This window comes from Anarrhichthys ocellatus, unplaced genomic scaffold (genome assembly GCF_004355925.1).
Source record: "Anarrhichthys ocellatus isolate YVR2014 unplaced genomic scaffold, GSC_Weel_1.0 scaffold6, whole genome shotgun sequence".
Taxonomy (NCBI): domain Eukaryota; kingdom Metazoa; phylum Chordata; class Actinopteri; order Perciformes; family Anarhichadidae; genus Anarrhichthys; species Anarrhichthys ocellatus.
Window position 1 is genome coordinate 15,220,361 of NW_022280036.1, and position 24,597 is coordinate 15,244,957.

The following is a 24,597-nucleotide window of genomic DNA, read 5'->3' on the forward strand; positions in this document are numbered from 1 at the left end:
TTTATTCTCTCCAAATAAAACCAATACATTTTAAAAGTACAATAAAACAGCTGTAACAGACAGTTCTCCACACACATAAATAATGCATTCACACTTCAAAAAAACAAAAAAAAAAAAAAAAAAAAAAAAAGCACCCCCCCCCCCCCCCCCCCCCCCCCCCCCAAAGAGGCAAAGCGGAACGTGTTCGAAGGCTCGAGTCTATCCGCCGCTTCTGTTTGGGGAGAGCTCGTATAGGGTAAACATTGATGAGGAAGGCCTGAATATACTTTCCAGTGATACTATTATAGGAGCGGATTTAGCAAATCAGAAGCGGTTCGCAACTTTAACAAGCTAATCCCTCTGGAATTGCTTAGCTGTGTGTGTGTGTGTGTGTGTGTTTGAACATATGCAGCAGGTGGGTTCTGTACAGTAGCGTCAGAAGCATATGATGAGTGGATGGGCACTTGTGCTCGGACGATATTTATATCAGATGCTCCTCCGAGCTGTAAAACTGTACTAAACAAGAAACCTACATCGCAATACTTGCATATCAATAAATAAAAAGGCAAACATGTCACTTCTGTTTAACGTGGTTTGGTAAAAGCAGAACGGTAAAGAGAAAAGTGAGAAAAGTTAAAAAAAATAAATAAATGAAAAAAAAAAAAAGAAAAAGAAAAAGAAAAGCGATGTGGTTGCAGTACTGTTTGTATGTTGGAGCGTGTGTGTCTGCAGAAAACGGACGGGTCCTTTATCCTTTATATCTCCTGATATGACGACGTGGGGGCCGTGTAGTCCTCCTGATCGTTTCTGCGAATGAGAAAAAGAAAAGATAGATAACCTTTAACTTTCTGGGGAGTTTACCCACAGTGGAAACTCATTTTAATGCAATCGCACACACATACTTTTTTTTAACTCCTCTCCCCTCTTTCTCCCTCTGCTGAACAGTGACAAGGTGAAAGTGAATAATGGATGAGGCTAACCAAACAGCCGCGTTGCTCTCCGTCAGGGCTCATCTGGCCTCTCGGTACAACGCACCAATGTCTTGAGCTCAATCTTGAAGTTGCTCCTAACTGGTTACTCTCTTTTGAGATGTTTGCCTCAACACGTTCCTTAATTGGGAGGAAATATTGTTGTTTCCTGTAGTGCTACTGTACATTTTCAAACTATGCACAAGGTTGAGAGAGACAGTCCGGAGTACAGTTAATTAGAGTGATCAGAATCAATAGAGGAGATAGAGCAGTAAAAGTAGGAGGCTAAAATAATGTTCCTATAGATTTTCTTCGTGACAACATGGAAACATCCTGAGGGATGACGGGATCAGTCTTTTAAACAGAGTTGCACTTTATGTGGAAAAACATGCGATAATGTTGAATATCGCGATAACGGCATTACTTGAGATAAATAAAGCGAAGTGTACTTGGTTCTGCCTTTTTGCTGCTTTCATTATACTGCTGAAGTGCAGCAAATTGCTTGTTGAATTAAAAAATAAAAAGGTGATTATTTAATTTATTACATTTATTACATTGAACTGATCACAAAAGGCACCAATAAGATAGTTATATTTATAAGTGCCGTTTCTACAGATACCCTCCCTGTGCATCTGGATGTTCACAATAAACCTTTGATTGAAGAAGAAGAACTCTTTATCGAGTTCTCGGTCTATCCTCTATTATATTAAGGCTTTGTGGGGATAAGTATATACACATTGAACGACACTTGTTCTACTTTACTATAAACCTGTTCTGACTCATATCATGTTTCCTTCATCTGATCTGGCACAACCACATGTTTAGGAGTTAAGAGTCTTTGTTTCTTTTCTCACCCTATTTCCATATCATCCTCTCTCTTTATGAGCCTTTAGAACAATTCCATAACTCAAGGTTTTTTTAAATTAAATATACAAACAAAGATGTTAAACGATAAATATACATGACAGGAAGTGACAGGAAAGACGTCTTTGGGCTTAGAAGCAAGTTGCAGGACTGCACAGTGTTGACTGAGTTTGTTGCATAGTGTGGCCACAGTTTGGAGATAAAAACTAAATCTTCATAATGTAAATCCATATATGAAGATATAGGGTCCTCCAGAAGGAAATGTATCAAGCAGTCGCTTTGTCGTCTGTTCCATCAGAGGGAGGAAGCCAAACGGACATGCGGTCTGCGTTTACTCTGGAAACAAGGCAGCAAGCCCGTGTTTGTCTACACACACAGCAGCTCCACAGCAGAGGATGTGGCTGGAGACGAGGCCTCACACAAAGCTGGGCTTTGGTAGGTAAACACTTAACAGAGACATTAAAAGACTTCGTTCTGCGCATTTACTCTGGCTCGTGCCTTTGTAAAAACAAAATACAGTTCTAGGGTTACTGGCACGTCATTAATAGAAAATGTTGCGCAGTCGGTGGTCATAGATTACTGAAATACGACAATATTATCTTACCTGACGAATAGTATGTACAGAGCTGACTAACATGGACCAAGTAATGACTGTTTATCACATGATGTTAATAAAGACTGTCCTTTAATTCAGTCAGAACCTTTTTACTTATAAAAAGAGACTATAAAATATATTCCTTTGAAGATTTATTCTGGCTCTTTCACACGAAAAAAAAAGAGAAGAAGTTACTACTCCATTCTAGATCATAATATAACACCAAATCAAAATCAACTCGACAGGATGTAGGAAAACATTCAAATCCTACATGCTATCGTTCTGCGAGCAGATTACATTGATATCATTTGGTATGAAATGTTTGATAGATGAATGCGATAAGACCTTCGTTCTTCTTTCAGGAGAAATTAGAGATCTATTACAGTTCTGGTACACGGTGTCAGACTGGTGCTGATGATAGAAATCAGAGACAAAAGACAGTTGAGACCAGAGCAGCTGCCAAAAACAGGAAGGGAATTTACATAACGGCTGCTACAGGATCCACTGTAGTACGAGCGAAACACTTTTAGAGAACCTGATGTGGAAAATGAATATTTATTCTCTATGTCTGTAGAGGAACCTGCCGTGGTGTGACTCAGTCCTGACTAAACTGATCGTGCCAACAACGCCTGTCTGTCTATGAATGAATGAATGGGGGTCTGCCAGGCATCCACTACTACCTCAGCACTGAGCAGACGTACAGGCTGTTCTCTGTCTTGACCTGAAGTGTCAGGGAGACGAGCTCCGGCCTGATTCAGCAAGCCACATCTCCTTCTAACTATTTGAATTGTAGCAGAACGCAGCACCCGACTAGTGCAGCAGGTCGGCAAAAAAATTCCTATCTTTGATCCTTCTTCCGTGACAGCGTTTGCACTTTATGGTCTCTGTTCTTGCTGTTCGGGATTCCTGACAAGCACTTCAACGCATTAAGGTTGATCTTTAGTCCCATGTCTATAGCCGATGCTTTTGGGGGGGGGAAAAGGGGCTGTGAACAGCAATACAGTGACAAAAAAAAACAAACAGCGCTTTTACCAGGACAAATGCCTGCAGATAATGGACTTTATCAAACTTACAAATGTGTCCTGTGCCATGTGCCACAGACAGGTCTCCATCATATGTTCACTAGGCAACAGTCAGCTCTCACACCCACAATAAATACCAGCTGACTGATGCTACTTTTCTAATTTAGCCAAATTCAGAAAGACAATAACTAGCAATGAGCATTCCCAGCCCGGTCTGAAAGTGTGCACTCGTCAACAACACAGAGGAAATAAGCAGCGGTTTGGTTGGGGGGGGGGGGGGGTTCAACAACTCACCTTACTTCCTCTTCTTTCAGCCTGCGTGCCGCCTGCTTGGATTGTTTGATTTGCAAGTCCAGTCTGTGTAAGAAGTCTTTGGCTGACAGCTCCTCTGGCTGGGGGGGTTTGGAGTCCTCGGGGGGCGGTGAGGGCCCTTCGAACTCACGCAACATAACACAGGGTGGATCTGCTGCTTCACCGTCCCCGTCGGGAGAGTCCAGAGACAGTCCGTTAAATATGTAGCGCTTCTCCGACACCACGGGGATGTTGAGGCTGTTCTTCAGAAAAATGCAGTCGTTGCTGAACAGCTTGTTGGCTCTCTTGATTTGCTCCATCTGGCATGTGAGGGTGACAGCAAACAGACGGTGTTAGAACAGCATCATTTCTGTGACTCAGCTGTCTCCTTCCTTTGCACTTAAGTTTAGACCTGAGGACCGAGTCAGCTTAAAACACCTTATATTATCTTGTCTTATATATTGTGTCACTGATATGAATATATGGAGTTGGTTTTAATTCATCCACATGACATTTAATCTTTTTGATTCCCATCAAGTGAACAAAAACATACTTCTTTTTTTTTTTACACGCATTTTAACTCGGGAGATGTGATCTAAATGGCAATAAAAACATCTTTGGATACACATTAAAACTAAATACATTGGGAATAGGGTCAAACATCTCATTAGACAACCAATTAACACGCAGTGAACCTTGGGCTTTTGGGACCTTGGGAGCCCCCGGGGGCTGGAGGCACTTTGCCAGGTTGGTAGTGCCGCCTTGGCTGGAGAAGTATACATGCAAACTTGAGAAAGCTTTCACTCCCCATCCACTGTAAATGAAAACAGTCTGCCCCCCCATTGTTAAAATGTATAAACCCATGTGGCATTAATCATGTGTGACCCCCTTTCACCTCACTGGTGTTGGCTGGTGTTGTGAGAATCAAAGTAAAATGAAGAAGTGAGCCCTGTTCACACAAAGCGAAGTGAAACACAAGAAATAGCCTGAATGTGTTGGACTGATGCTACAGCAACATCTCGAAAGAGCTAATATACAACTAGGCTTTAATGTGAGATATATATATATATATATATATATATATATATATAAAAGTTTATTTATGCTCCAATAACTAACGGTGAACGGAAATCATATCATAGTGTCCCGGCAGATTAAATAATCCAGAAGTAAACGTGATGATGGAGAGAATAGGCGTGCTGTTGTGTTTGGCTCCCCTGATCTGTCCGTGAGGACCGACCGTGTGCGTTAACACTGATTTCATGTTCCATCACATCTCCACAAACTAAACATGGAAGTGTTTGCGTGGCAACCTTACCGTGACACCGTATTTGAGAGCAATCCCTTGTAGGGTATCACTGTCTGTAACACGATGCTCTATGTACTTCTCCCCCAGGGAGGACGTGACGCTAGCTGTGCTTCCGTACGACCGGATCTTGGTCCGGGCCAGACCCTGGGACAGTTCGCTCTCGGACTCGGAACCGGACCTGGACCGAGGGAAGATGGGCTGGCCAAAACGTCCTCCTCCTCTATCCCGCATCGGCAGGACGGGCGAAAACTCCGCCATCTTCTCTTGAATAAACAAAGAGCCCCGGTTACCTCTGGGTGCTTCAACGCTCCAGTTGACCCGCTGCAGTCACGTTAATCGCTGATTCAGGCGGCTGGGAGATTCCCATCTCCGGTCATACTCTGCATGTCAACCAATCAATAAGACACATGTTTCGGGAACCGCTACCACCACCTCACGGGTAGCTTTTGTCATAGAGCCTTAAGTTGACGTAAAGACGTCCTGGACGTCCGGCAGGAACTACAATAATACAGTTTCCGGTTACACTTTCAAAATAATTCCTTATAACGAAGAATTTGATGATTACTAACAATTGATGAAAGGCTATAAATTAATTCGTAATACCATATAGACCAAGATGATTAAGAACATTTGTTGAAAGGTTATGGATAGATAGATAGATAGATAGATAGATAGATAGATAGATAGATAGATAGATAGATAGATAGATAGATAGATAGATGGTTATGCTGGTTATTCCCTTTATCAGATAGCTACTTGCTGTTAATAGCATGACCTTGTAAAACAGTAGTAAAAAGGTCCGTCAATATATGGCTACGTTTTAAGGTCTTTAGAGGCAAGACTGAGATGGTCACCTCTCTTTTCTTGTGTAACACGTAACTAAGTAGGACTTGAGAGATCCTTTCACATTGGGTGGAAACATACAGCAGGTCTCTGTGACCACGTACTACTGAATGTGACATCTGGAGCCAAAGCTGTTAAGTGCAGTGATCGCTTTGGATGGCCTCTGTGAGAGGAACGTGGTTTACAGTCTTATGACCAACCGTGCATATAAATAACATGTTTTAGACCTAGACCATACTGTAAAACCTTTTTTTTTTTATGTGAAAGGAATTTTCCCAAGCTGGCATATCAGTCTCATAAAGTCTGCCAAATGAAAAGCTGATTGTTTATACACTAAACATAATTTTCCCGTTTTTCTTGCTATGATATTGAAATCAGTCGCACAAGCAAAACATCCTTTATTTTTAGAATGGAAAGAAATAATTAAATTGAGGTGATGCAGTTACAGTAAAAACTCAAGCTAGAAATATTTGTTTGAATATTCTTACTCTCCATCTATGTGTATTAGTGTGTATTGAATGAGGGTTTTGATTACGTTTCTTGAAAGATGTCTTTTCAATGTACATACATTTGTAATCAGAGTCATTTAATCCATATTTCCTACTTCAAAATCATGTATTCACCCAATTGATATACTGGAATATAAACATAATGCATAGTGGCTTTATATTGTTTCCACTCTGCAATTCTACAATTGGCTGTACTGTTTTATGGCAAACTAATTTTGATTTTATTTGTGTGGTTACGCTGATAATGTCATTTTGAACGTAAATTAAATTTTCCAGTGTTTACATTGTACAACACTGATGTTAGCAAACATATATTAGCTTTTCTACAGTTTGACATGCAATAAAATCCCCATCATCTAATCTTTTTTTTTCCCACAATGATGCGATGAGATATTAACTTGCACCTGTTAATCATTGTAGAGTCCATAAATGAACAAGGGAAACCCCAGTTGAATAACCAAGTTACATGTCAGCCAATATGTGAACACGGACAGTATACTCCAATCATGTATTCATTACTGGATGGTAACTGGTGGAGATTTTCATTGCTCCGTTCCTGTCGTCTGTGACTCTCACAGTTCATGTTTATTCAGATCCCCCAATGGCGCTCAATTCCCCAAAGTTGTTTTCTCCTCTTTGAATCACTGTTAGAAAGTTAAAGCCATGGGAGTACTTACAAAGGGCTGGAAACGGAAAGCACTGATGATGCAAATATTATAACCATACTAAGTCATTTTAACGTTCATGAAAGGTAGTAAGTAATATGTAATTTAATGAAGGCACAAAGACTGCAGGTGCGACTTTGGGAGGCACAGGATGTCACTCGCTGACTCACAAATACTGGGAAGCAGCAAGTGGATTCATGATCTCTGAATGATTAATTTATTTAATTAGTCCGTCCTGGTTATAGATGATCTCGCTGTCTGGCATTTTCTAATGGAAATCAGGTCATTAAACTTATGTAAGAGTACAAAGAGAAACCTAGAGGAGGGAGCTTAATGCATTAATTATACATTGTGTTCTCAATGGGAGATGCCACTTTTTAAATTCAACTGCAAATCAGTTCATTATTCATGTTGTCTTTTCTGGATGAGGCGCAGTTTTTTGTGAAGATAAAAGCATCAAAAATCTAAAATGATCCAATGTTTCCCAGTAAAGTTCATTGTTTTTTAAAATCTATATCTACAGTGAGCTCATGGGATTTACTCTGGGGTTCAAACAACAACATGAGATTTTATTGTCAGACAGGAATCGGATTACTCCACTAGAATCACCCTACACTCTCTTTGCTCTTATCGGCAAAAACAAACAAATGAAAAAAAGGCAAGATGACAAGTATAGGAGCAACTTGAGTGTGAGTCATGTGTCGCAACGTTACCGTGAAGACAATCTCTCCAGCCGCCCCCTGATCCAACTGCACCCACAGGTTTTTGCAGCAAAGATATTGTAGCAATCAGTGCGATATCACTCTTGCCATCAGTTCATCCCCTTTGAGGAGGCAATAAGACAAATCTGATTAAGCCTGTAGGACTTCTTGGGTTTTATGGGGTTGTGAGGATTGAAGTTAATTTCAGTCTGTAAGTACTGGAAGGAAATAAACTAGGTTGAACAAGTAAGTCAGATGGGAGCATTTTTCTTCCATACAGGTGGTTTAAAAGTTCAAAGTTGTTAAAATATGAAGTGCTACCCTGCTGTCTACGGATTGCAATGCAATTCAATTTAATGTTGGGATGATGAGGTTGGATAGAGGTTATCCATCAGCACCCTGTCATAGAAAACATGATCAACATGAGATTCCTACAGGATCTCAGTCAATATCGACTACAATGATGTATCAGTCAGTTACGTTGTGACCCCTACTGGACTCACTCTGGTATTGCAGCTGTGTTCAGTCACTAACATTATCAACCACCAGATGGTGTCGTTTAATCACAAGTCACCCAGACAATTTTTTGAAACACAAAAAGGAAGTTGAACATGCATTATAACATGCAATATACATGTATAATATATGTGTTTCAAAAAGTGTTTGAAACACTATATATAGACATATTCGTAATTGTTTTCACATGGAGCCACACTACCCTCTGAAGGAGGTAGAAGAGGTTGACTATGTCTATCAGAAGATCATTTCTGACACTACAGAAGATAAACGATGCTGACTGCCAAGGGCTCCACCACCCTGCAGTAAACTCTGTCTTTACCTTTAGCTAATATGTATTGACGCACGCACAGATATCTACTGTACATTCATCTCTGGTGTAGCACTGGTTTAAAATGGCTGTTATGACGTCTTTCTCTCAGTACATTTTAACCCATTTAGCTGAGTAGGATGCTATTGAATTTCACATGTATGTGTATATGTATGTAGTCTGTCTTTCCAGGTCTCTGTGATATTTTGTAGTCGGCTTTGCGGAACCTGAAAGTTGATCACCAGACGTCACTTCAAACACTTACATTTTGCCTGAAATACCTCAACGTATTACACTTAAAGTAGCAATACTTATGTTTGTGCTTAATCACTTCATTTTTAATTAATATAGTTATATTTCTTATATATTCTTATCCTTTTTCATCCTGAAAGAGGGAGTATTGCTCTGTTGGGATATATATATGTGTGCGTGTGTGGAGTCTATAGATGGTGTCCTATGTTGTGCAGATGGCAATGGCCATTTTATTTGATTGTATTTTATTGTATTTTATTGTATTTTATTCTATTTTATTTTACTGTCTCTTATCTGATTGGTTCGTCGAGATAAAAGGGCGGGCTAATATACACCATTGGCTTATGTGTGGCAGACTCTCTGTCTATTGGTTCCATCACACGTCACTCACAGAATGCTCTGGCTCTCTCTTCCTGTGTTGCCGCCCTTGGGCAGAGTAAGTGAGAAATCAAGCTCTGACGGCATCGCGTTCATTGTGAAGACTCGCATTATTTGGGGACTTTTAGTTAGGTCCCATTAACAGGTAAGGATATATGTAGTTAGGGGGTTGAGAATTAGTATGTAAACTCAGGAAACTTTCTATCCGTAGTGTTTTACATGGTGGTTTAGCTAACGTTAAACGGCTAGCAACTTGAGTCCACTGCTAGCTGTTAGCTGCTAACTGTTAACCTACTTGTTATCGTTGTGTTGCTGCATCAGACAAATGTAACGCTGGCTAAGTTACCAAAGTGAGTAAGTGAGTGTCTCATGAAGCGCTTGGTCTGGCTTTAACTCTTCCTCAGCTAATGTGTGGTACCTTTTCTTCTAAGTCACGATCAACGTGTTTACTGTCAGCGTGATAATCATAAACATGTCAGGAGCGAGTTAGCGAACGAGAGATGGGTCATACTATTATAAGATATGTGCAGCTAAATCACCACCAAAGGAACATAACCGTATTGATCTACGGTGTAGAATATTATAGTGTGTGATATGTCATTGTATGGCAGTACTAAGTATCCTCTAATAATTCTGGTATCTGTTTGGTTCATAGTTGTTTTATTGTTGTGTATTTATTGTCACAAAATAGGGCGCATTTAATCTCAGCTGCCCCTCCCTGTGAGCCTGACAATGCATTTTACAGACGGGGCATCAATACCTTGATTGTCTGCTAAGAAAATAGCTTCAGTGTTGTTAGGACATACCTTTGGTGTGATGACTCACCCGAGTGTGTAGGGTTAGCTAGGGAAAGGCTGTGGCTTCAGCAGCACATCTACTTGTTTGATAGGTGTAAGATCGTTAAGTCTACTCCTTGTTCAATAGCTAACGTGAGGGTTTATATATATATATGTGTGTGTGTGTGTGTGTGTGTGTGTGTGTGTGTGTGTGTGTGTGTGGGGGGGTGTGTTCGCAAAGCTAGTTTTGCCCGCAGGGCTCAATGGTGAATAAAGGGTGTGGTCCAAGTCTGCTTAGGGAAGAGGGGTTTACCCTCAAAGCCTGAAGACAGGGGACCATCCTGAAGGTGTGCAGCAGGTAACTGAGTGGAATGTCATGGTGACTGCTGCTGACATGGCATTTTTGGTGATACCGCCTACCGTACCACCCTCTGCAGTGTGCCGTATTGCAGATAAACAGACTCCTTGGCTAGCATTCCTTGGACCTGCATACTTTTCACTGGGGAGTGAAACCTGGCCGTGAGTGCCTGGTTTCACCCTTGGTGTAATGCAGCCACAGCAGAGAATAGCAACTGTCATTAGTTGTTTTTTGTTTTAAAGGGGTGGAAATGGCAACCTTTCCTGAACCTGCGTCATGTTGAGGTGAAAAGGCATAACTTTTCACCTGAAAGGCATAACTTGAAATCAGTTTAATCAGTGTGTCTGAAAGGTGAAAACGGGGGGAGCATAGAAATCATGTGTGGTTGTTTGAGAAACACACCACTTCCTGTATGGCCCTTGCCAGGTCTGTATATCAGACCCTCTGTTGCTGTCTCTCTCTCTCTCTCTCTCTCTCTCTCTCTCTCTCTCTCTCTCTCTCGCTCTCTCTCTCCTTCCATCTGTTTTCTATCATTTCTGACACTTCCAAGCACCTTAGGAGGCGTAAGATAAAACGGATAAAGGAAAACTGAGTAACTACAGGGGGGAGAGACAGAATAAGACTGTAGAGAGTAGGTGGGAGGAAGTGCACACTCTTGTCCCATGAGTTGCAGAGCTGGGTCATTCTAACTATAGTCTTTCTATGTGTTGATGGGGCGAGGCTCTATAATAATGTAATAACCAGTCAGTGCTTCATGGTCATCTCCGAGCTGCAAGTTTTACTTTTCCTCCAGCTTCAGCCCCTTAGATCTAAAACAGTGACCTGGATATTGATTTCAACAGTTATACTTGACGGAGTGTGTTTTTGTTTTTTTTAAAGATGCTACCGGTTATATGATATAAGTTTGAGATATCTGAGATGACGTCTGATATTGTTTCGCACGCTGAACATTTCACTTCAAACATTTCACTTAAAAACATGTTGTTTTTTTGGGTGGTGGAGGTGAAAGAGATGGAAACGGATGTTTTACATTTCACTTTCCCCTTTTCTATTTCTTGATACCTAAAAGAACGTGGTCAGTATTTTGCCCATGAAAGAAACCAGGAGAAACAGATTGTTAGCCCTACTCACAGCGTCTTTTGGTCTTTCATGCACACATACAGTGGATATATATATATTATTATTTTTTTTCTGCAAAGGCTTGGTTTAACCTTTTTAATGTGACCATACATCTTTTGGTCTTGCTCAAATCTGCCAGGTATTCATCACTTGAACTTGACCACTAAACATCTAGCCTGTCAGGTGAACTTAAATCATGATATTTGTGGCTTTGTCCTTTGTGCAGTCCTCAGTAATATGTTTATGTTCAAAAGTAGCATGATTGCACTGGTCAGTGTGAGGAAGGTGCGTGTATTATTGGCTCCCAGCCACCTGTTGTTGTCTTGAAGGATTAGAAGAGAGGAGAGGGAGAAAGGAATCAATCAGATTGGACTAATGGATCCTCTGTGTCTCTACTCCCCATTGCCCTCATTATCCCTGTCCGCATGCTCCATTACTCTTCTGTCCACACGCCCCCAAAAAAAAGTACCGGACCTCACTGTAATCAGTGGCTGTTGTTTTAAATGTGTTGAATTACATGTCCGTGAAGTGGAAATAGTTTTTAAGAAGAAGAAGAGGGGTCATATGGTAAATTGTGTTATTCTAAGCTGATCTTGTCATAAGAGCATTATGTGTGTTTGTGTGTGTGTGTGTGCGTGTGTGACTTAACACTTATTTATCCTCGGCTTACGTCTCCGCTTTTTCCAGATCATCTTTTCATACGTTCTCCCTCCTCAGCAAATATTTGACTGGTGTGGAGGGAAATAAATGGCGTTGGACCTGGATGTGGCGGCTTTTTTGGCAGAATACATCAAAGTCTTCACTTTCACATAATCGCAGTAAAGCCTTTATGCGTTTTTCGTGCCCCAGGATGTCTCAGTGTTTATTATGAAAGATGACCAAAACTCCTCTTTCCAGAAACATCTGAGCAAAGGCTTATAATGACCAGACGTCCTGCGATTTTTTGTCTGGGCCAGATTTTAATATCCATTTATATTGTTTCACTAACACATTGGCTTAGCTTTGTTGCAGCTTGAATGGCTGATCACCTTCCTCCCAGTAAGGTGTGATAATAATACCCTGCAGGAGCTGTGCACTAGTCATTATTACTGTACTGACTCTGTTTTCCAGGTTCGGATTTAACTATGCCCAGCGGAGCGTTGGGGCGATTATTTTTGTTGCTCGTTACAGTCATACGCTTTTTATTAAAGACATCAGTGCTGACATTTGGGCCCTGCTTCGTCTGCTGGCTCTCAGGCTGGCAAATGTCCCTGCTATGACTATTATAATAATCAGAAATAAATGTGAGTAGTTGTAGTGGTGTAATGGAGGAGGTGATGGGAAGAATTAGTCCAGCACAGAGCCTGGATTGTGGAGAACTGAACAGTGGGAGAAAGAGACGGAGAGTGTCGGACTCTGAGGGAATCCCTCTAAACTGGAGAAATCACTCAGGCAGCTCCGGGGAAATGGCCGTAAAAGTTTAAAGAATCCTCGGCTAAACCAGAGTTAAAGCACAAGTTCTTTCTCCCTGCTGTAATGAGTTCAGAGATGGTGCTGTATTTCACAGTTGACATGAATCAGTGAGACTGGTGCAATGTTCCTGCAAGTTACTAATTGTTGTACCAGTATTGTCTGTATTTGCACGAACGTTTATGTTTTGTTATTGTAGCGTGAGCAAGTCGTTTGAAGAAAGTAGAGTCTTAAGTTTGAGTGTGTTTACAGTGTCTGTGTGTGTGAGCGATTAGGACTGAGGCCATCTGTGGAGTCCTGCAGGGAATCTGGAAATCAGGTCATTAAGTGGTCGTCCGTAGCGTGGGAGAGGGAAGAGAAGGCTCTTCGTTTTGTTTGACAGGGTACACACTCACTCCCTCACTCATTCACTTATCTGAGCTTTATTTAATCTTCACTGGGGTGCATCTACTTACAGTTTACTCCAGTGTTTTCTTGCTACTGTTGCAATTTCCCTTTATTTTCTGGCCCTTAGTCCCTAGAAGGAAAATGCAAACATGCATTTTCATATCCAGGAGAATGAGCTTCTTGTGTTTCTTCTTTTAAGTTGTAAGTGTTTTCCAAATTTAGGATGTTGAAAAGAGTAGTTGGTGATCCTCATGGGAGTGGTCAGGTGATTTGTATGAGCCTGAGAAAGTTCTTATTGTGTGTTGCATCATCGCAAGGCCTCCTTATCCAGCCCAGCTGTGATCAACTATTGTTTCCCAGTGATAAGATAAACAATGTATATTTCAATTTCGATATATTGCCATTACTTATATTGCTATTGCATTGATTTAGTCAGGTACATTGAAATGCATCCCACGCCCCGTCATCATGAATGTTTTCCTTGTGTTGGTCCTCAGGAAGCCTCTCCCTGGTCTGGAGCAGTGAGCTGGAGAGGGAACGTTGTGGCTGCGGTCTGCTGTTCAGTGTTGCTTAGCAAGCCATAGCTGGCACCATGGCGTTGTCATTCAAGAAGGACCTGGAGAAGTACAAGGACCTCGACGAAGATGAAATCCTCAACAAACTGTCGGCGGAGGAGCTCAAACAGCTGGAGACGGCACTGGAAGAGATGGACCCTGAGGTCAGGACTCAGTGAGGGTTGGAGGAGCTCCAGGGCTCTTTAGTGGGAGGGAGAAGGACATAAAAACAGTATTTCATCCACTCAAATACAATCTTTGCAGCTATAATTAATTTTCTCAAATACGGGACACAGCTACTATCTTAGACATGCTTCAGTTTTCACAAAAAAATATTTATTGTTCCACACAATCATAACTTAATTTCATGGGATATGTTGAACATCACACATTAAAATCCAAGGGTGGATTTGTCCTTTGCACCCTCCAACAACACCTTCCAGCCCAGCAGCCTCCATGGCTGGGAACACAGTTTAAAGGGGGAGTCTCTGTCAGCAGGCTGCCAAGTGTTTGTGTGTTTATTTGGGAGTAGAGCTCGGGAGAGTATAATGAAATCCCTCCCGGGTGCCTGGGCGTTTTATTTAAATTCCATCGAAACCGAGTGAGATAAATCACCCCACTCGGGGCCCACAGGAAACATTCATCTTTGGGTCTCATGTCATTAAATAGACAAAGTAGAATTTGGCACTGCATTTAGTTTAGACCAAACACAGGCTGGCTAGACAAGTTTTTCCGCCTTTTGTTCACGTCCCTCAAGTTTTGACTCACCTACAACAAATGGTCCACAGTTTGTTGCAGTTTTGTGGTGGGCGGAGGTGTTTGAAGCCGCGTGGTTCTGGTTCACATGCATCGAGTTCAACAAGTTCATAGTATGTTTACTTCCTGTTTTGAGGAACTCGTAATTCATGTCTATTTCCCACAAAACTCCTAAATCTGTCGTCGATGCCAACTACCACACTGACCTGTGGATGCGGAGGAAACTGGCATTTGGTACATTTACCTTCAAAGAGATACTGACATGGGTCCGGATTGGGCAGCATGCATTTATTGATGCATGACGCTGTTTTTAGAAATGTTCAAGTAATTGGATGAATGTATATTTAGTTCATCATATAGAAGGCATACAGGTGTTTTAACAGCTTAAAATAACCCCATCATTTCAGCATATACCCTTTATCCACGTCTATAGTGAGTGTATTGAAGTCGTCTAGGTCTAAAGTGTCTCCTCGTCTCCTCTCCTCAGAATGCTCTTCTCCCAGCGGGCTTACGTCAGAAGGACCAGACGGCTAAGGGAGCTACCGGGTCATTTAACAGGGATGGCCTTCTGAAGTACCTGGAGAAGGAAGCCATGGATTACAAGGACAGAGACGATATACTGTCCTTCACTGGGGAGAGAAAAGGTGTGTGTTTGAGTATTTACTGTTTTAAAACCTCCTCATGACTGAAAATTCAAACGGAGAAAGTCCAGTTAAAGTACTTTAAATTAACCTCAATCCCGATAGGTCAGGTACAAATCAATGGAGACAACGTTGAGTGTTTCCCCTCAGCAAGGGCGTGTCTTTACAGTGTAACGTAGTGCATCACGCCTACCTCTCATTAGGAGCATCATTAGTGCTGCGCTGTCGCCTGTTAGTGACGTGTTCCTCGTGGGATGAGCTGTCTGTTTGTGCCTGCATCAGCAGGATGAACACAGCGGTAATTACTGTTCTGCTATCTTAGCCTGGTGTTATTAATGCATGTCTGCTCTTATGCAACATACAGCAGTGTGGGGGAGGTGTGTTTGTACCAGGAGACTGGAGGCAGGGAGTGTCAAAGGAATGAGTCCCTCTGTTTATTGATTAGTCCAGTTCAGTTTGCAGACTAGACGTTAGTAAACCTCGACTTGTGCTCAGGCTCACGTTTTCCTCGGACAAAACTAAGCAAACCAGAGCCGAAGGCCTTATTTGAATGGCAGGGATGCGTGCAGAGGTGCATACTGTGAGTCCAGCTGTGCAACTTTGTCTCATGCCCGTAGCTATAGAAAAAATGTCCTAATGCCACATAACTAACCTTTTCTATAACAGCAGTTGTATGTGATACTCACAGTTATATAGTCAGGCTTTCTTTTAGCAATTGAAGTTGTAAAAATAACCAAGGCCTTGGATGTGGGATGCTTCACCATTACAACAGTCTGCGATATCTGCCAGTAGTCTACCTAGAGGAGAATGAAAGTCTTTTGTCACAACTCAGTAGATGTCATGTGGCAGGACTCACAGAAAGGTGAAATAATCACCCACTGCTCATCCGGATGGGGTCGCTGTCAACGAAATAACCCGATCATCTCGAGAGAAACCAGTTGTCCTCAAACAAGTTGTAAGACATACTTGTGGTAACCTTAGTCACTTTCTAGAAGAGAGACAAAGGAAGCTGCTTTAAGTGACAGCGTGACACACAAACAAAGTGAGAAATAGAAACATTACTTGGTTTAAACTATTGTCCAGAGGAATTTCTTTTGTTGGATCTCAAGAGATCTGAAAGTTACTCCCTCACTGGAGAGGAAACATGGAGCTGACATCTTCCCCCTGGCCTGTTAGGAATTATAGTGTGTGTGTGTGTGTGTGTGTGTGTGTGTGTGTGTGTGTGTGTGTGTGTGTGTGTGTGTGTGTGTGTGTGTGTGTGCACATGCATGAGTGTGTGCACGCCCTATGACAACATGGAAAACTCAAATCATTGTGGTGGTTTTGTGGAATGTAGCTGATTCTCTTCCCCTTGTTAAACTCAACCCCCTGCTGATAAATAGTGTGTGTGTGTGTGTGTTTTCAATAACACATTTCAGAGGAAACCGGCCTGCTTGAATGCCATGGCAACCATTGCAGCCTTTTAACCACTTGAAAGTTATTATATTGGGTCAGTTTCTCTTATTGTATTCTATAATCCATTGTTCAATCCTTAATGTCCTTAGAGGTTTGGGAACATTATTCACATTAGGAGGTTCTGGCTGGATGCCGGTTGAAGGAAGACATACAAATTGTGTTTTAACTGGCACAGTTGACTTTACTCGTCATGTGTAATAATTCTTACTTGTTATACTAGTTGGAGCATTTACAGCATGCTTCTGTTCAAGTCTGATGAACCTTGTGTCTGTTGAGGTTGTTGTTGTTGGCATTCGTAGCCGTGTGTAACAGAACGGGTACAGCAAAGGCAATCAATCAGTTACTGCAGATTTACTGCTCAAGTGTTATAATAGTTCAAATTTTAAGGATTACTCCGGTTGATTACATCATATTTTTGACATTTTTAACTAATTTCTAAATGCGGTCAACAAAGCCACAGGTTAGCAAAACTTATTTGGAAGATAAAACGAAACCGTTAACTGTAAACACCAATGAGAGTTTAGAGACCAGCGTCTGGGTTCAGCTGACCCATCTCACTTGCTGTAGTTGTATGTAAACAGCTTTTTTGTGCAATGAGGGATGCTTACCTCTCATTTTGTGCTGTTATCTTTTGTAAACAAAAAAACTTCACAGTACTGCTTTTGCATTCATAGCAGTACTGTGGTGACTCTTCAGCCAAATGGCAGCCATGATATATACGCTTAAGGCATTGCTTGTATGAATGAGTAAATCTCCCTTGACTGTAAAGAATCTCTGTACTCCAGTTACAGGCAGACACTGTTATCAACATGCCTATAACCGTAATAGTACAACATGAGCCCCAATGTGCTCCCCTCATTCAGTTCATGATATACGCTCTTAAGGAATCCTACAGATGAAGACTTTGGGGCCGTCGGTCTTTTGGCTCTGTATGTTTTTTGGGCCTCTGACGGGCTAAATGTCGTTCCGGAGGGACTGGCACAGGATGCTGTCTGATGACTGTATTTTACTGTTTACTGGCTTTCAGGAAGTGCCAGAGCCCCCCCCACTCTGGACCCGTTTGAACAATTTGACTGGCTTAAAAGGAGGGAGGGAGGGAGGGGGGGGGGTTCTCGGGGTGTTTTTGTTTAAGGAGACAGACGCATAGAAGCGACTGGCACCCACTGGACTGGTCTTTCCGTCAAGTGCAAGTGTTTAGATTAGACTCCACTCATTGTTCCATAACTTCCTTCATTCTTTCCGTCTCTTCCCTCTGTTACTATGGCAATACCAAAGTTGTCAGGCTGTCATGGCTGCTCTGAAATGCTGATGTTTGGGGAATGCTGTGTAAAATAACAGGAGGCCTGGACTTGTTGCGACTTGACTTACACACATGCATGTGTACACACACACACACAGAGTTGCTTTACCTGGGACTGTTTCCATTTACAAGTCACAATAACAGACTAGTAACAGTTGGACGTTTTTATAGAAATTGGAGGTTGTGTAACGTCTCATAAATCCTTCACCCATGCACCCGTTTCTTCTGTCTGTGTTCAAGTAATTTATTGCCTGCCCTATTTTTATGGAGGCTGAATGATCTTCTTTGAGTAAAGAAATTCTCCATTCCTTCTCTCTCCGTAGGTAAAGCATTTATTCCGAAGCAGAGACCGATAGAAACACGCCAGGAAGAAGTCACAACCCTCGATCCAGAACTAGAGGAGGCCCTATCCAGCGCCACAGATACGGAGCTGTGTGATCTAGCAGGTAAGATTGAATAAACACCTTTTGAGAAAGCTAAGAAGTCGTTGTTTAAAGGCTTAAAAGGAAGATGTTGCAGTAGAAACAGAACAGTCTGCTGCGACAGTTAAACACAAGCTCCTTTCATGAACGGGCTTACTGAGCAAAACAACCGGTCTGCTATGGCGTCTAGATTTGGTTACCTCTCATTCACTGATCCCTGAAGAACGCATGCGTTCACACTGACTCCTCACCACAGCTGCTGATGGTCTGCTTTTGTTTTGCAGCGATCCTAGGTGTTCACACGCTGGTCACCAGTAGCCAGACATACGATGCTTCTAAAGACGGTTACAACAGTAAGTACAATCGGAGAAGTTGACCATAGAAATAGAAAATTTAACTGTTTTCTGTGGTCATTTGACTAGTACAAAAAAATGACAATTGTTGTTTATTGTCATGGTGGTAACATACGTCAGTGGGGCCGTAAAGTGTCGCAGCTCGCCGAAAAAAAGAGACCCAGCTCCGGAGAAGGACTGTTGGACACAAAGCTGCTGTTGGCCACCAGCCAACTGTTCTGATCAATTTCTGTTACCGTTGCAGCATTTAAGCATGGTGGACAAAGCTACCTGGCTAACTAACTAGCAGACAGCTGACTAGTTAGCTAGCTTGCTTCCACCATGCTTTAATGCTACACTAGCTACAGAACATAGCAAAGTGCTATTCTTGCGCTCTGACAAAAGCATATGGATGAAGCATTAACTTACGATTTTAAATTGTATTAATTTGCTCTCTATGCTTCTTAAAGTTACTACTCCACTGCTCGTTTTAGTCGTTACTGCTAATCTTCTCCTCAGCGAGTCAGCAACCTGCCTTAAGGCGGTTTAGTTGATGTGACTGGATACAGCTTTGGAGGCGGCTCCCTGTTCATTCCTATGAAAGTAGCTCTGTGGTGCCCGAAGCAAAAGAAAATTTGACTTTAATTACCCAGATGCTCGAGCGTTTCCTTGAACCCCGCCTCCCTGCACTTGGTCCAGCCTCGTTCTCGTGCTCATTGACATGAGCGGAGGAAGGAAAATAACTCTGGGTCTGGATCAGTATCTCTACCTCTGCCTGTGTGTCTCTTCCAGATGTGGTCAAAGGGGAGAAGATGAACCCAGTGTTTGATGAGCCTCCCAATCCCACCAATGTAGAAGAAACTCTGCAGCGGATAAAAAGCAATGACGGCTCCCTAACAGAGGTCAACCTCAACAACATCAAGGTACACAGAAACACAAGCTTTTCAGAGCCTCAGGGTGTGCATATGCTCGTCTATTCCTGGACTGATGACGGCGTGTCTTTTGGTGGTTTTCCAGAACGTTCCAATTCCCACGCTGAAGGACTTCGCTAAAGCCATGGAGAAGAACACGCACGTCAAGAAGTTCAGCCTGGCAGCAACACGGAGTAACGACCCGATTGCTGTGGTGAGAGGGAGTGGCTTGTGGGCTTTTATTTGGCTTTGTTGACACCTGACAACTCCGTATTTACGTCCTTGCTTTATTTCCTCCTCTCAGGTGTTCAGTGAAATGCTACGAGAGAACAAGACGTTGCAAAGTTTGAACTTGGAGTCCAACTTCATCACCGGGACAGGGGTGCAGGCTTTGGTTGATGCGTTGCGAGACAATGACACCCTCACAGAGATCAAGATAGACAACCAGGTACCAGCTGCTCTTATACAGATATTCATAAAGTTCACTAAATCCCCGTGGAATTAAAGATTATGATGATAAAGTATCTTTTGTATTATTATTATTATTATTATTTTTCATCCAGGGTCAGTGTAGAACTTGTGACTAAAGAAGTCTTTGCACTCTTTTGAAAAAAATGGAGGCTAAAGTAGTAGAAAATGTTATTGTTGTGCATTTGGAGAAAATGCCAACCGACACGAACCTCTGCCTGAATAAAACACGGGTTGAGTGTTTCCAGTAGTGGGAAAGACGTTAAACCATTTCCCTGTGGTACAACTCTTGGTACTGACTTACTGTTATAGTCTTTAAACCAAAGTGAAGTTCTGATAAGTGTGTGTGTGTGTGTGTGTTTGTTTCAGAGGCAGCAGCTGGGTACTACCGTAGAGATGGAGATTGCTAAAATGTTGGAAGACAACAACAGCATAGTGAAGTTTGGCTACCACTTCACCCAGCAAGGACCTCGCTCCAGAGCTGGCGCAGCTATCACCAAGAACAACGACCTGGGTATGACACACACAGACAGACAGACAGACACACACACACACACACACACACACTCATTTGAGATTTGTTCAAACTTGCAAAAACTGGGTGACTCGTTGCCCATTACGTTATCTTCTCCCCGGTATATCTCTCTCTCTCTTTGGAAGAATGAGTCATAACAATTCCAACATGTCTGCCTTTCATCTGTCTCTACAATGTTGTTGTTTTTTCCACGTCCGTCCACAGTGACGACCCTCTGCTCTCTTTTAGTTCCCCGTCCTGTCAGAGTCGAGGTAGCACAGGTCTGGTGCATGGGTGTGACTCTTAAGTGTGCCAGTGCATCGAAGTGTTTGAATGAATTAACAGTACGGACATTGACACGGTGTGATCACGCAGCTTTGAGAGTGACGACATCTCACTTCCTGTTTTTCTGCACACGCTGACACACTGACACAAATGGGTCTAAAACTGTGACCGCTGAGCTCGTGAGGAGTCACTTGGTGTTTCCCCGATAAACTAACAGGCCTGTGTAGGCTGTGTAGCATGTTTGCAGTTGTTCGTTCGTACGTTCTTTACTCTGTCAATCAACTGATTTTGTGAAAAAAGACAAATCATGCATTTTGCCATTTTTGCATTGTACTTTTCCTCTTCAGTCCGCAAAAGGCGAGTGGAAGCGGACCTGTAGGGACGGAGCCCCACCTGCCTCCCACCCAATCCTCTTGTTTCATCTCACCATGTGGAATACTCTCCAGCGATGCCCTGGTCTCATCTCACTGTGTGGAAACTTAAGTCTTGTGCCAAACTGTGGGGCAAGGCGCGCTCAACCCGGAACATGCATCTGAGAAGAAGGGAAATAACTGGAATTGCCCTCCCCCATTTACATGTTCATACTTATGTTTATTATTATATTGTTATTGAAGGTGTAAATTGGATTAGCTTTTAGTCATCTTGTTTTTTTGAGCCTTTATGTGATCTGTCCAGACTTTTCACTTTTCTTTTCTACTACGCTATAATCATGTGGAATAAACATGCACATTACCAAGTAACAGACACAACAATAACAGCTCAGTGTAAACAATAACTAACATTGAGGGAGCCCTGTATACAGTGGTAGTTTGAGGCCTAAGCTCCCAGAGGAACACCTGTATCACGAACTAGCAGAATTTGACATCAGATCGTTAGAGACGGCTCTGAAGTCGATGTTGACGTCGGCATCGGGAAGTGACGGGAAGCAAAGTCAGACCGGTCTGTTAGAACCACAGCTTACTGGCAGAATGCTGACGGTCATCAGGAAACATGAGGCGCCATGTGATCAGATCACCATTTACTGGGGTGGCCTTGTAAAGCTGGCTTGACTTGTGTGTGTTTTAACGGTTAAGTTTGTGTTTGCCTCAAGTCAGATGCTGGCTCACCCTCTTATGTGAAACGAATACTGTACGCAGCAGTGCATAGTGTTTTATATATCTAAACCCGTTTAATCTAATCTAACATCTTGTTTTCATACGGTTCAAATTCTGATGGTGGTTATTCTTATCACTTTTTTTCCCTTAACAGGAAGTTATAACTGGGTCTGGATATTTTGGGGCAAGTAAATTTGGGATTGTACTTTAAAAGTAAGAGGATATTAACGTCTGCTCAACACACAGGGTTCCTCTGATGCTTCACCATGCCAAAGACTAACACAAGCAGTGCTTAGAGTGTCGATATGTAACGGAATGGTGAGCGGTTCGGGTTTTTGGCTTTGTCAGCTTCAGTCATTTCCTCGCAGTATACAAAGCAGCAACGATCAAGAATCTTTTTAGATCACATCATGCCATTACACTTTGTGTTATTTGCCATTTATAGCACAATGATCAGCAAGCAGTTCACTGAGATCGGCAAACACTTTCTCTGTTTTACCTCCCAGGTTTGCGACTACTTTGTGAAATGTTTTTATGAACTGCATCTCCCGGATAGAAAGTCTTCTTAAATTTCACCTCTCACACCCTTGGTCACACTGTCGCTCAGCAGCATCTCAGCAGTAGCATGTCATTCATTATGTAACAGATAACAACATGCTCTGCGTGCCTCACACTGAACTTCCTGAGGTACACTGACCTGCTTGAGATGGGTTTAACAGGACTAATTCAGGATTACTTGAAACTTGTATGTGGAGTTTTATGTGTAATAGGAACAATATGCTGGTATCAATGTCACTCGTGAACATCGTGTTTCTATTGACCAAAAATAGTTCTTTCATCCAAACGGCCTCGCATTCCTCGGACAAGAATTGTACGGCTGAGTTCAGCACGTTGGGTTTTTATATCTGTGTACTTCGTCCGCGGTCATGTCTGCTCGTATTTCTTCTTGGACCTTTTTGTTTTCACATTCCTGTGCTTTGCCGGTGGACAGTCAGCTAAAGTGGAAAACTGCGTCTTTGCCTGGGCGTGATACGAATATTCTGTGATTCATAATGTGTGTTTTAATTGTAAAATGCCATCTCAAAATACAAAGTGAGCACACACTTAAGTTTCTACAAAACTGCGATGTTTTTTTGTTTTTTACTTTAACTCAAAACCCAGGTTTAGACTTAAAATAAGGAATATGTACTATTATAAAACCACAAGACTGGTGAAACGCACTGCTGAATATACGATATCCTCAATAAATGTTTTTACATACTCTATCTGCCCTTTTGTGCATTTCTTTAATGTATTTGTGTTAACACGGCATATATTATCATCCTGTTTAAATTTTCATGAATATCTTATAATCTACAATAAATAAAGCTAAATTTTAAAAAAACTCTGCAAAAGGTCCACTTTTGGAAAATGTCCGTAGATTTCAACTTGTGAGTTTCATCAGCAGATGGAGTTTCCTCAGTTGACTGTTGACTCCATTCGCTGATCAAAGCTTTAAAATGTTTGTTAAAGATCCACAAGTAGTTCAAGGAAGTGAACCTTGAGTTTTATGTCGAACTGCTCTTTCTCTCCAACAATGGAACTTCAAGCGCCACTATTTTGTAGATCTCTTGTGTATTTAGATAGAAAGGTTTTCAAATCAGCAGTAAACGCAGTAGAGCCGAGGCTCACGGGAATGCCATTAGTTTAGCAGGTCGTCTGACCAACAGACGCTAGCTTGAGTGAAATGTGTGTGTGTGTGTGTGTGTGTGTGTGCGCGCGAGTGAGTGACCGCTGAAGATCTAAAGCTGGTTGTGGCCAAATCTCAAGTTCAAATACACGATGTGTTTGGTTTGGGAGGTACTCGAGGTGGTGTACGTATGCACCCTTTAATCGGATCCAGTTTTTCAGATTGTTTGCACATGCTGGAGAGATGATGTCATGTGCATGACTCCATCCCTCTCTGGGTTTCCTGTGCGGTTGAGCTGCTGTCAGAGAGAAACTCGGCACTGCTGGCAGTGGACTGTGGCTGCAGTGAATGACTCCAGTGTTTCCACTCTGTGAGAACAGAGAAGGACGAGGAGCAGCAGGTTTCAGTCGTGTCTGTTAATCGCACCAGAAGGAACAAAAAAAAAAAGAAAACAGAATCTCACAGTGAAATATACAGTTGTGTGCTTATGTAAGTACAGTACAACTGTTCCCTCAGACCATGACTATTAATAGGCACTGCTCCTCCGCATTTGGAAAAAGAATAGACTATAACCAACAGCTTCTAGTCCATGTCTTTATTGGAGGTTGATGTCCAGAGAGCACTGCCATAAATAGGATGCCATGTTTAGTTTGACGTAAAAGAGAAGCCTTATTAATGGGTCTTAATGGTCACTGCTTATCCTCAAACAACAAGGAACCAGCTCATAATGACTTAAAATGTCAAGTATCAGTAACTGAGTATGAAGTGGATGATATTCTCCTTGGCATGGGCAGTCGGATGAGATGTGATATTATCGCAGCTGCTGGTCAGATTAGGTGTAGCTCAGGCAATGATACTGACGAGGCTTAAACATCACTGGACTGGACGGACTCCAACTCCAGAGA

General features: G+C 42.1%; 2 protein-coding genes across 2 annotated transcripts; one reads left to right on the top strand and one right to left on the bottom strand.

Annotated features, from left to right (window-relative positions):
* Positions 1–633: 633 nt before the first annotated feature.
* On the bottom strand, positions 634–5,509 carry lysmd2 (LysM, putative peptidoglycan-binding, domain containing 2). Its single transcript, XM_031846512.1, has 3 exons — positions 5,038–5,509; positions 3,723–4,039; positions 634–786 (listed from the first exon to the last, which is right to left on the bottom strand). Exons 1-3 carry the CDS (start codon positions 5,284–5,286, stop codon positions 735–737), a joined length of 618 nt encoding a protein of 205 aa, XP_031702372.1. The 5' UTR covers positions 5,287–5,509; the 3' UTR covers positions 634–734.
* A 3,724-nt stretch (positions 5,510–9,233) lies between these two features.
* tmod2 (tropomodulin 2) lies at positions 9,234–23,288 on the top strand. The gene is made up of 10 exons (XM_031846351.1): positions 9,234–9,347; positions 13,789–14,009; positions 15,089–15,245; positions 18,321–18,443; positions 18,704–18,772; positions 19,544–19,674; positions 19,769–19,876; positions 19,967–20,110; positions 20,500–20,644; positions 21,277–23,288. The coding sequence occupies exons 2-10, from the start codon at positions 13,884–13,886 to the stop codon at positions 21,306–21,308; spliced, it is 1,035 nt and encodes a 344-aa protein (XP_031702211.1). The 5' UTR covers positions 9,234–9,347; positions 13,789–13,883; the 3' UTR covers positions 21,309–23,288.
* Positions 23,289–24,597: the final 1,309 nt, after the last annotated feature.

Excerpts from the sequence above, each read along its gene's own strand:
- lysmd2 (XM_031846512.1), bottom strand. The coding sequence starts at position 5,286 with ATGGCGGAGTTTTCGCCCGTCCTGCCGATGCGGGATAGAGGAGGAGGA. Across the intron at positions 4,040-5,037 it reads CTCTCAAATACGGTGTCACG|ATGGAGCAAATCAAGAGAGC; the intron begins GTAAGGTTGCCA and ends CTCACATGCCAG. Across the intron at positions 787-3,722 it reads CTGAAAGAAGAGGAAGTAAG|AAACGATCAGGAGGACTACA; the intron begins GTGAGTTGTTGA and ends TCTCATTCGCAG.
- tmod2 (XM_031846351.1), top strand. The coding sequence starts at position 13,884 with ATGGCGTTGTCATTCAAGAAGGACCTGGAGAAGTACAAGGACCTCGAC. Across the intron at positions 18,444-18,703 it reads GGAGCTGTGTGATCTAGCAG|CGATCCTAGGTGTTCACACG; the intron begins GTAAGATTGAAT and ends TTTGTTTTGCAG. Across the intron at positions 19,675-19,768 it reads TCAACCTCAACAACATCAAG|AACGTTCCAATTCCCACGCT; the intron begins GTACACAGAAAC and ends GTGGTTTTCCAG.